Source organism: Cebus imitator, unplaced genomic scaffold (genome assembly GCF_001604975.1).
Source record: "Cebus imitator isolate Cc_AM_T3 unplaced genomic scaffold, Cebus_imitator-1.0 Scaffold229, whole genome shotgun sequence".
NCBI lineage: Eukaryota > Metazoa > Chordata > Mammalia > Primates > Cebidae > Cebus > Cebus imitator.
In genome coordinates this window covers 2,304,661-2,317,441 of record NW_016107544.1, presented here as the reverse complement: position 1 = coordinate 2,317,441, position 12,781 = coordinate 2,304,661, and the positions used below count along the sequence as shown (strand labels likewise).

The 12,781-nt window shown below is 43.5% G+C and overlaps 1 protein-coding gene across 1 annotated transcript in view; it reads left to right on the top strand.

Moving 5' to 3' along the window:
* The first annotated feature begins 6,012 nt into the window (after nt 1-6,012).
* Nucleotides 6,013-12,781, top strand: part of WIPI1 (WD repeat domain, phosphoinositide interacting 1) — a 41,457-nt gene continuing 34,688 nt past the window's right edge. Inside the window, exons 1-2 of the mRNA XM_017497346.1 lie at nt 6,013-6,194; nt 10,602-10,684. Of these exons, the coding sequence (XP_017352835.1) occupies nt 6,115-6,194; nt 10,602-10,684 (163 nt within the window). The 5' untranslated portion in view covers nt 6,013-6,114. The remainder of the gene's footprint in view (nt 6,195-10,601; nt 10,685-12,781) is intronic.

Below are 12,781 nucleotides of genomic sequence, written 5' to 3'. Positions count from 1 at the left end.
CCACACTCCCAAACACGCTTTCACTGTATGTTTCTTCTTAGCGCTTATCACCATCTAAGATACTATACATCTCGTTTTTCTTGTTGGTCTCTCTGCCCAGGTGAGCAGGGGTTTTTATTCATTTTGGACAGTTTCATATTCCTAGAATCTAGAACCATGGCTGGCACACGACAGGCACATGATAAAAATCGGTCAAATGAATGAATGGATGAATGAATGAATATACAAACTCCTTCCAAACTTCTCAGGAAATTTGGAGGAAGTAGTGGGGCAGGCTTCCATGTTTTCCATTTACAGACAGTAAAAAGGTTTTGGAAGAATACACAATGGAGCCTCAGAGACTTTTCTTTTGGGGCTTTAGGACCCGGCTACCCGTACCTTACCACTTCAAGCCAGTTTTTCCTGAGGTGTCCACCCAACCATCCTAGAACTAAATCATGCAGACCACTAGATGGTACTGTTCACCAAGAATCTCGGGATTCTTAGCCACTCCCTTCTCACCCCGAACCCAAAGCCTTTGAATCCACCTTCTTCCCAGAGGGTGATGGATTCTAAGGAGTGGTTACCACTCCCTACACCACCGCTAGACTAGAAAGAAACCCAAAGTAGTACAGCACTTTCCAACAAGCCACGTCCACCCAGGAACACAGGCTAACTCTCTGCTTGGGAACAAAGGACATTTTTTTTTTTTTTTGAGACAGAGTATCACTCTGTCGCCCAGGCTGGAATGCGGTGGCACCATCTCAGCTCACTGCAACCTCTGCCTGCCGGGTTCAAGCAATTCTGCCTCAGCCTCCCGAGTAGCTGGGACTACCAGCGCGCACCACCATTCCCGGCTAATTTTTTGTATTTTTAGTAGAGATGGGGTTTCACCATGCTGGCCAGATTGGTCTGGAACTCCTGACCTCGTGATCTGCTCACCTGGGCCTCCCAAAGTGCTGGGATTACAGGTGTGAGCCACCGTACCCGGCCAAAGGACGCTTTTGAATATTTCTAGATGTATCCTTGGTAAATGCAGGCAAAGAGTTGGTCACCTTTGAAGCGTTCAGGACTCCACGCTCTCGCCCTTGTACTTGGCCTGTGGCCCTCTTGGCACAATCCTGCCTCCATCTCTCCACCCCTTGCTTCTCTGTCCCTTCATAGGATGAAGCACAGGTCAAGGTGCCAATTCCATTTCCAGCCTTGAGCCAAAGCAGTCTGAGAGACAGCGTGGACTGGCAATCTGGGCACCCAGTGGAACGGACTGCGTACAAACTGCACCTCCATCTAAACTGTCTCAGAGCCTTTGGCAACTTACTCAATAGTCTCCATTTTGGCTTATGCAGCTGCCCGATGGGGATCAACATTTCTCAACCAGACAGATGTGGTTAGTGTTAAATGAGAAGTTGTATGATGCTCCAAACCAAGCCTTCTATAAAGCTTGGTTTTCTATTTTCAGGTATCACCTATAATTATCCTCTAAAATTTAAGGCAGGTGATTGGCTGACCTACTGAACCCATCTCTGTATCCTTGGCCAGTCTGAAAATGCCTCGGTTTACAAAAACACCCCGATTGAACCTCTCTGCGCTGGCATGGGTGATAGACTCTCAGCTCAAAGGACATTGGCAAACACACTCCTAGAAAGCGACTGTCTTCCTGATCATCTGCCAATCAGCAAGCACTTATTGAAAACCTATGATTCACCTTGGTGTTTTAGGAAGGCTATTCTGGAGGCAAAAATAAGACAGATGAGGGAAGAGAATGAAGATTAAGACACCAATTCACTCTTTAGTGAAATAACATTTTTCCTGACTCGTGGGAAGAAATATATGTCAAGGAATATTAGAAGTGTCATTAGTTTTTGCTCCCTGTCTCTCCCCCTTTTAATCAATATATCCAGAAATAATGGTTCCATATGGGGGGGCAAGGGCACTTGATAGGAACTCTTCATTCACTGCAGCCATGCTATCTCACACAAACTGTCTATAACTAGAAACAAAACACCCAGTTGCACCTGCTGCTCAGCCAGACCTCTAGCTGGGGATTTCCTTCTTGCCAATCAGATTGATCATCTCCTTTCCCAGAAATCGCCCTACAGCCCAACCCCTTCCCTTCTACTCTGGCAATATAGGGCTGACTCCTTGAGCTTCCTCCACGTACTCACATGTACTGACACCCACTCCCTTCCCTCCCTCTCCCTCTTGTCTCCATTGTCCCAAGGCCCTTCTTCCTTTACCCTTTTTTCAAAGGGCTACTATACTCTGGCCCAGTAGGGTTCAACTCTTTTTCAGTTCACATTCTGAGTGTTGCCCCATAGCAGAAAAGAAGCAGATTATTCCCTGTAACTTGGTTTTATAAAAATAGAATGGACTTCACAAAAAGAAGAACAGGACAGGAGTGGTGTTTGTTCACCTAGTAGTTACTCTAATTATAGATGGTTGGGTGCAATGAACAGCCATATGGGGTGACAGGAGTGTTGCATCAGACAGGATGTCTCATTTCCAGCTTCCCCTGTTAATGCCCTGTACATGCCCTAATCAGCATTTTAAAATTACAACCTGATTATTACACAAATACGAATTCACTCCATTAGCTGAATGGTGGCCTGCAATTTTGTATTACCAAACATGTCTTTAATTCCCACAGCCCAGCTTTATTCTCCCAGATTTTGCTGATTGGTAAGTAACTTACTAGTTACTTACTAGTAAGTTTTCCTAGAAATAATGGAGTGTTCCCCCCAACACAAACACAGGGGAAAGATAGAAATTTGGGAATTTCAATTGGAAGGAGAAAAAGCCAAAATCTTGTTCCCATTGCAACAAAGCATTGTCCCCCACCCCACCTACCCCATTACCTTTTGCTGATGTTATTTAGTAGTGAAATTGCTGAATTAGGATGCCTATAAGCCCAACATTCAAATCAAGAGTACCCTCTCCCACAGAACCCAGAACTAGAATGGTAAAAAAGAAAAATCAGCCTGACATTAAATGAATTCAGCACCTGTTAAGTTATTTATAACTATGTCCTTGCTTTTTACATGAATGGACTTCTGGGAATTTTTTTGAGGGTGGAGCTCTTCAAAGTGGCTGCTTACACCTCTAAAATAAAGCACAAACCAGCCCTCCACAAACCACACCCAGCCAGCTGATGTATTTAGTTTTGCTCACAACGTACTTTTTGAAAATAAGAATTAGTTTTCATCACTTTTAAAATTTACCTAAAAATACAGGTTTTTAATAAAATAGGCATAGGTTTATATAAATGTAGATTTATATAAAAATATAGACATGTATTGTCTTGATAAAAATGAAATCAGATGAGGCAGCTCTGGGATGTTATTTCCACATGGATGGTGGCATAATGGACCGTTAAACTGGAAAGAAACATATACAGGGGACCATTCACAGGAAGGGTGAGGCTGGGAAGGTAGCAATTTTTCTCCTGTCGCCATATCTCCAGATCCAAATCTTAATTCCATTAACCATGCAGTTCTGCTGCTAACGAAATGTGTCTGAAATGAAATACATCTTCCTGAATACCTGACTGAAGATCTAGTTTCAAAAAGCAACCAAATGGGCTTCCCTTTCCCAACCATGAAATCAGCTTTGACTCTTCCCTCTTCTTCTCTGCCTCTCCCCCTTCCCCATTAGTTGTCATGCCTGTCATTTAGTTCCTCAAGACTCCACTGAGAATAAAGTGGCCACCAGCTACATGAACACTTAAAATGTGGCTCGCGTGAACTGATATATGCTGTAAGTGAAAAATACACACCGGATTTAAAATATTTCATTCTTTAAAAAATTAAAATCTGAAATAACTGATTAGTAACTTTATATTGATTATCTTTACATTGAAATGATGTTTTTGACATATTGGATTAAATAAACAATATTGTTCAAATTAATTTGCCTATTTCTTTTTACCTTCCTAAATGTATCTTCTAGAAAATTGAAATTTACATGTAGAGTTCACATTTGGGGCTCACTTTATCTATTGGACAGCATTGCCTGAAAGCATCTCTATGCTTTGGTCTAATTTTCTGGCCTTGTTTTCATCACTTTAGCCTAGTCTCTCCTGTCACTTCACTCCCAGAATTTCACATTCATCCCCTAAAGGCTTCTAGGCCTTTTCCCATTTCTAATTTGTTTTGTACACCCTGGCCACGTTTATCTGACAAAGACACTGCTTTTATCATGAGACACTCCTGCTCAAAAAGTGACACCAGCTCCCACATCTACTCAGTAAAGTCCAAACTCTTAATAACAAACTGATAATAACAGCTTACACTTTAAATGCTTTATGGTACACTTCATGTTTCTAAACAGGACAGAAAGGACTGCAGCCTTTGACAGAGCTGGGGGGTGGGGGGAAGTAGCTTTGATAAGAAAGGTTACAAAAATTATGGAAAGTATCTAAACAGTATACTAAAACTAAAAGTATACTGTTTATCCATTAGATACATTTGTACATATACAAAAATGGTACAAAGTATCTTTACTGTTTAGACACTCTGTACCGTTTTTGTATGTATACAAATGTACACACATGTATCTAATGGATACTAAAAGTATCCATACTAAAAGGATCCATTCACTCCTGACAGTTTATACAACACCTCACAATAGGCAGAAGAACAATAACGTCTGTGAATCTATGAGCTGAACTACTTTTACATCACTGGAGAGAAAAAATAATAAAGTTGAGAAAAGAAACTGTTATATTTGCATCTCAGAAAACACAAACCGAAAATCCGACCAGAAAGGTTTAGGTGAAATGTGCCCTTTGCTCGTCTAGTCTAGATCTAAGGCTAAATGTATATATGGCTTTGTCATAAACTAGGTATTAAAAGTAATGGCAAAAACCGCAATTACTTTTGCACCAACCTAATAAATTTGAATTATGCCGATTTGAGACACTGTCATGTAACAATAATTATAACATCATCTCAACATTTGAGAAAAATGAATTAAAAATCCGTCAGCAATTATACAGTCCAAAGCTGGCAGAACTCCCGATTCATAAACCGTACTGACAATAATTCCGCATGGAAACATGTACAGTACTTAGCCTGGAAAAAGAGATCCTTTGTTAAGGTTTATTTCGAATTACGTGAATTTTGAATTGTGCTATATCTTCAAGACGTCACCCCTTTCATAAACTACACTACCCTATACACACTTTCATTTTCTTCAGCCACGGATCAGATATGCCTTGCCAAATAACTGTTTAGCAGTTATTTAGTGCACAGGTCTTGAAAGCAGACAAACACTTTCTACCATTTGTTGTTACTTTAGACAAATTGTTTAGCTTTCGTGCTTCAGTTGCCTCTTCTGTATACTGAACACAATCATATTTTCCGTACAAGTTTTATAAGAATTCAACATCATAACATACATAGTACGGCACTTGGCAAGTAGTGAAGGTTCTCAACCGCTCCGCAATAGATAAGATAACTTGCTGCCTCTCTGGCTGAAGCAGCCCCATTTTAGGAGGTTCTCTAAATGCAGCTTGAGGACTCTGCAAAAGGGTGGGGCTTTGGAGTCTAACGCTCTCTACTAAACTCTGTAAGTTTAATAGGCTTACACTTGGCAAAGGGTTTGGGCGGGGTGGGAACTAGCGCGTCCTCCCGTCTTCCTAGTGGCGGCCCGGACGCAGATGCAGGACTGAAACCAGCAAGTCTTGCACCAGCCGTACTCATCCTTCCCTCTCCCTCCCAGCTGGGCGGCTCTGGCAATGAAAACACCACCAAGAAAACACCACCACGTGGCCTGCTGCCATTGTGTCACGTGGCTTTATCCAATGGAAAGCCGCGTTACGAAGCCAGGGGCGGGTCGCCAGTCAGGCGGGTCCGCCCACAGCAGCCGTGGATTGGCCAAGGGGGCGGTGTCCGCCCACCGCGGCTTGGGCTCGTGGCCAATGGTGGCCGGAGGCAGGAGCCCCGCCCTGTCAGCTGCTCGGGTCCTCGGGACCCGCTGGAAAGGCGAGGAGGGGCGGGGCGAAGCCCGAGCCAGGGCGAGGAAGGGGCGGGGAAGGGGCGGGCAGGACCCGCGGCCCGGCCCGTGGAGCCGGCGCCGGCGGGCTGCTGAGGTGGCTGTCGCCGGCTCCGAGCTGCAGCTTCCCGGGCCGAGCCCCCGATGGAGGCCGAGGCCGCGGACGCTCCCCCGGGTGGGGTCGAGTCTGCGCTCAGCTGCTTCTCATTCAACCAGGACTGCACGTAAGCAGCGACGAGACCCCTGCTAGGGAGGTGGGGACAGAGTGTCAGGACCAGAGGGGTCGTCCTGAGCGCAGCTTGTGGCCTGCGCCTCGAGGGGGCCTCGGCGGGACGGCCGGTGGCTGCGGTGGACGCGTTGGGGTCAACTCTGTACCCCTGCAGTGGGGTTTGCCCCACCCCACCCCAAGTGTCCTCCGAGAGCCAGGAGCCTGGGCCAAGGGTGAAAGCAGGGAGTTCCCAAAGGGAGTTGGGCTGTGGAGGCCACGGAATACGCGGGGAGCAGGGCGGTGGGAAAGCCAGTGACCAAAGTGAGTGTCTGGGGAAGAGAGACAGTGGCCAAAACAAAGAGATGAGAAGGGAGAGGAAGTTGCAAGTTGACCCAGGACTCTGTAGTTGGGGCCCAGGAAGATGTGAGTACAGGAAAACTTTCCCATTTGTCCTTGAGCATCTCAACGTGGCATCTGGGCAGGGCCTCGGACAAAGAGGCAGCCTATCCCTGCGGCCAGGCCAGCCCCTGTCCCAGCCCCGGCACAGGGCATTTTGCCTGCCCGCTCTGGATGGAAGAAACCTTTGGATTTCTTTGGCTGTTTTCACATAGCCCACCCAGCCAGGCAGGATCTCCTTCTCGGAGTCCAAGAGTCCTTTCCAGGGCGCAGACTGCTTTCTCTCCAGGAAACAGGAGCTCCGCCCTGTTGTTTTTGAGTGGATTTTTAATGTTTTACTTTGATGTTCACATTTGGGCTTTGAGAGGGAGCTGGGACTTGCTAAAGTGTGTTTCAGGCATCTGCAGGATTCTGTGTCTTGGAGGCAAACGCCTGTTTCTTTCCTTTTTTTCCTGGAAGTGAGCCCCGGGAACCATATGGAATCATCTTTTTGGAATGTGCACCCTGAGCATCAGGCGGGGATGACCGCTTCCCAGTTTCCCACTTCCTGCTGTACCAGTTTCTGTGCCTTGGCTGCTGGTGACTGAGCAATGCTAATATTGATCCTTCAGTGGTGTAATTAAGGCCATCATGTACCATTAGCCACCCTGACTTCCATTCCCTTTGTGTTTCTGTTTAAAAACACCCAGTGCTGAACAGTATGCCTTTGTTTGAAAAAACCGTATGTGTGATCTACAGCTTGGCTATTTGAGTGGCTTTCAAGTTTTTCTTGATGTTGCAATTTCTTATTGCTGCGGTTGTGACCCGCAATAAGAAATACGTATTGTAACATTACCCAATACCCATAACACATATACTATTCACAAAATAGTGAATGTCTTTTTTTTCTAAGCTGCTTAGAAAAAGTGACTCACTGAATTGCCTTTTAGGATCCACTCATGAGTTGGGACCTGCAGTTTACAAAAATGCTGGTATAGATAAAATCCTGATGTTTTGTAAGAAACATTTTGCAAGCGGGTATGGCTGTTGAAATGCCTGGGTGATGTTTTCCTTCCCAATTGAACACAAGAAGGAGAGTTAGTTTGCTTATAAGTAGTAAATGTTCTAAATTCTGCTTTGTAACATTACTAGATTTGAAAAAAAAATGGGGGGGGGGTGTTAATTTATACTCTAGTCATTAAATTATGCAAAGTCCCAGGTTTCTACAGCAATTGAATAAGAATGTTATTTTCAAAACTGTAGGGTGCTTTGAAAGTTAATTTCCTTACTCCCTACTGTTAGTTTTATTTTCTTGGATGAAGGCTCTGCTGGGCAGCTCTGCCTTGCCTATAAATAAAATTTCTTGTCACAGTCAGTTGCTTTGAGCCACAGAGGGTATGACACTGGGTTTTAAAATAAGCCAAGCCCCTTGCTGAATACATTTAGGTGTATTGCTATGTCTTCTTCTATAAATGCAGGCTGAATTCAGGATCTAGTATTTCTGAAGAAGGTGGGTTAAAAACAGCAAACCCTTACCCATCTCCTACACCCTCATACTTCATGCTTGGCACTGTGCTATACACTTTGGGTTCTTTTTTTTTTTTTTTTTTGGACAGAATCTCGGTGTCACCCAGGCTTGAGTGCAGTGGCACCATCTTGGCTCAGTGCAGCCTCTGCCTCCCAGGGTTCAAATGATTCTCCTGTCTCATCCTTGTGAGTAGCTGGGATTACAAACATGCACCACCATGCCCAGCTAATTTTTTTTGTATTTTTTAGTAGAGACAGGGGCCTGCCAAGTTGCCCAGGCTGTTCTCAAACTCCTGGCCTCAAGTGATCTGCCCACTTCAGCCTCCCAAAATGCTGGGATTGCAGGCATGAGCCACCACACCCGGCCTACTTTGGGTACATTTTAAATTTGATTAGTGATAAGTATTTGTCCCAAACTCTGTTTCCATGAGTAGTGATTAGAATTTTGTTTCTACAGAAAGACTTTATGGGTGAAATAAAGTCTAAGTCTAACTCCCTTGATTCAGAGTATTTTGTGGCCACTGATCAATCATCTAAAACATCACATAAAACATCACTCTGTGATTTTCTCATATGTATAGTTCTTCTGGTCCAGGAGAAGGCTTATGTTTGAAAATTAAATTGCTATCATTTTGCATTAATGTTATAAGACTCTAGTTACAGGATTTCTTTCCTTACTTGCAAGCTTTACAAACCTCAATTTGCAGCCAAACACATCTTTACTTACATGAAGAGGTTTATGTGAAGAAAGTTTAAAAATAATAATCACTACAAAATACATTTTGAAGTTTTAAGATGTTCTGGGCTTACTTTTCCAGTTGCTGTTTGTCATCATTAATACCTCAGTCTAGCTATGAAATGCCAGTTCTAAGTGCACAGCTGCAAGTGTCTAACCCACCAATTTAGCTGCTTAGCAGGTTGGAGGGCTACGAGACATCACCAGCTACTTTGCTGATTAAAAGTTTACTATAATTGCCCTATCCCTGAGTCTCAGGGAAGAAGAAATGTTTGGGTAGGGAAAAAAAAAATTCCAGGGAAAATCATGTGACCTTCTCTTTTTTAGACTAGTGAAACAAGAGCCTCAGCCATCCAGGCTTGTAGCAGTAAGTTGCTTATTTTAGTATACACTTCCCTGTAAAGAATGAGTCTCACCTTGGCATGTATTTGTTTTAAATGAGGAGGGTGGACTAAACCATTTTAAGGTCCATTTCAGCTCTGACACCCCATTTTTTCCAAGGTGGGTTTCCAGGGAAGCACACTTCTGTGAGTGGGCTCCAGGTCAGATTCTGTTCATCACTTAGGTGTGGAGGGGAGGGCACAGCTGGAAAGAGCTGGGTGGGGATTCCCAGCTGCTGAACAAAGTTGACTTTGATGTTTACTTTCAATACAAGGCCAAGAAACTCAGGATTTACAACTTGTCTTTATCTCCTCATTGAAAAATGAAAAATTAAGAAAACCAGATTTTTTTTTAAAAGGCACTTTGATTGTCCCAGATAAATCTTTAGTTTTTATTTTGTTTGTTGGTTGTGATGATTGCTTTGTAGGACATAGTAGAAAGCAGAGTTCTCCAGCTTTGGCTGCTCATTCGAGTACTTGAACTTAAAATCCAATTAAACTTCCCAATTGAGTTTAATGTACATCCAGGAGTGAGAGCTACTGGTGTAAAGTATTGGGACAGTTTCCTGGAAACTGATGAAAGGAAGCATCTCTTAAATTTTACTTACTATGCCTACTATGAAAGTATATTTCTCAGGCTGGGCATGGTGGCTCACACCTGTAATCCCAACACTTTGGGAGGCCGAGGCAGGTGGATTACTTGAGGCCAGGAATTTGAGACCAGCCTGGTCAACATGGTGAAACCTGTTTCTACTAAAAATACAAAAATTATCCAGGTGTGGTGGTACACGCCTATAATCCCAGATGTTTGGGAGGCTGAGGCAGGAGGATCCCTTGAACTCAGGAGGCAGAAGTTGCAGTGAGCCATGATGGCACCACTGCACTCCAGCCCGAGTGACAGAGTGAGACTCCATCTCAAAAAAAAAGAAAACCGTATTTCTTCTTATAAGCAACAAACAAATACAGTTATGAAGGAAAGAAAAAATGATTTACCTGGTCAAATGTCTCTCAGACATCAAGAAGATACTCTCATTATGTTGGAAGTAAAGGTTTGAGCTATCATGAATATTCTTAAACATTCCATTTTTCCTATTATCTGCCCCGCTGGAAAAACATGTCTGGTAGATTTGACATTTTGTTGGATGACAGAGCTTATGTAATTTCATGTCCCTTGGCTATTTGACTTTTTTTTTAAGTTGCTTTTGACTTTTTTTTTTTCTTTTCTTTTACTATTTCTGCCTGTCAAGGCATGTGTCACCATTTAGGATGTTATCAAGGATCTAAGCTCCTGCAGAGGCTAGTTTACCTGTACCCCTGAAGCTAGGGGGCAAAGGGTATCTATTTTCAGATAGATCTGCTGTTAGAATACCTATTGTCATTCCCACACTGTTATTATCCTCCACAGATCCCTAGCAATTGGAACTAAAGCCGGGTATAAGCTGTTTTCTCTGAGTTCTGTGGAGCATCTGGATCAAGTCCATGGAAGCAGTAAGTGTGTATGAGAGAGACCTCAGGATCTGCAGGAGAACCAGAGCCTCCCTCCTGACTTTAATCTGTGGTGCTACGAAGCTGCCTATTTTTCCCTTCCTTAACCATTAACCTTACGGAGTCAAGACTTTTCAGATTTAAATAGAAATCATTGCCACCACTTGCTTTAAAACCACAAGCACTTAGTAAGATCTGGCAATAGTTTAAGTAACATTTTCGTTTTATATGAAGAAATTATTTGTGTGAAATCATATGATTGAGACTTTTTCACATATATATGCACAGCCGTTAATTTTTATAATTGTCAAACCTGAAGGTCACTTGTGACTTTTTTTTTTTTTTTTTTTTGGAGACAGAGTCTTGCTGTGTCACCCAGGCTGGAATGCAGTAGCACAATCTTGGCTCTCTCCAACCTCCACCTCCTGAGTAGCTGGGATTACAGGTGTCCACCACCATACCTGGCTAATTTTTGTAGTTTTAGTAGAGACAAGGTTTCACCATTTTGTCCAGGCTTGTCTCCAACTCCTGACCTCATGTGATCTGCCCACTTTGACCTCCCAAAGTCCTGGGATTACAGGTGTGAGCCATCACACTCAGCCACTTGTGACTTATTTTTGCCATTATATTGGCACTGTAAGATACTGATAACATTCATTCAGTCATGGAAGTATTTGTTTGAAGAAGGCAACACCATCCTGTTTACATAGTTCATGTCAATGGTGTTGAAGAACATCTAGTGAACATTGTAAATAATTTACTAAAAATGTGACTTCCTTATTTTCTCAGGGCGATAGTTTATGCCATCATAATAGTGAAAAATATACAACCTTTCGGTTTCCTGGAAAGAAAGTGGTTTAATAAATAATATTTTGGTCTCCTACTTTATTTGTCAGATTTTTTTTTTTTTGAGATAGAGTCTTGCTTCGTCACCTAGGCTGAAGTACAGGGGTGCAATCTCAGCTCACTGTAACCTCTGCCTCCCAGGGTCAAGCAATTCTCCTGCCTCAGCCTCCCAAGTAGCTGGGACTATAGGTGCACATCACTACACATGGCTAATTTATTTTGTATTTTAGTAGAGTTGGGATTTCACTGTGTTGCCCAGGCTGGTTTCAAACTCCTGAGCTCAGGCAATCCACCCACCTTGGCCTCCGAAAGTGCTAGGATTACAGGCGTGAGCCATTGTGCCCAGCCATAAGATGTTATTTTTATTATACCATTTTTGTGAATTTTTCGCTCTGTATCTGTCCCACATTGTTCCTTGTGGGCTTTGTCCAAGTGCAAGAAAGGCACACATTTGAAAAGAACATGCTCAGAAAGACACCAAGGCTGTAACCTTTGTGCTCAGGAGGGTCATTAATTTGCTTCTTCCAGAGTATAGAAGTACTCTACTCATCATAATACTGATGTCCAGATTGTTGTCAGCAGGAAGGAGATCTGGGGAGCACAGTAAGATGGGGTGTGGGGAGGAATATAGATTTAACTCTGTTACTGTCCCCTCCCATATCCACACCCCTCTGGCAAGACTAGGAGAATTCTGAAGCAGAGATTCTCAACTGAGAAGTCACTCCTTTGAAGTCTCTCAGGGAAAGGGTAGATGAAGATTGTTCAAACCTTCCAAACATGTTTGACAGAGCAAACAGTGGAGCCCTAGGGTCTGGAGCGGATATTCTTCCATGCAGACAGCATCAGAGGCAGCTCTGAAAACTCTGACTTTGCAGTCTAGCCACTAGTGTTTTCTTTTTCTTTTCTTGAGATGGAAACTCACTCTGTTGCCCAGGCTGAAATGCAATGACATGATCTTGGCTCGCTGCAACCACCACCTCCTGGGCTCAGGTGATTCTCATACGTCAGCCTCCCAGGTAGCTGGGATTCTAGCTGTACCCCGCCACACTTGGCTAATTTTTAAAATATTTTCAGTAAAGATAGGATTTTGCCATGTTGATCAGGCTGGTCTTGAACTCCTGGCCTCAACTGATTCTCCTCCCTCAGCTTCCCAAAGTGCTGGGATTATAGGAATGAGCCGCTGTGCCAGAACACTAGTGTGTTTTTGTTTTCGTTTTTGTTTTGAGATGGAGTCTTGCTCTGTTGCCCAGGCTG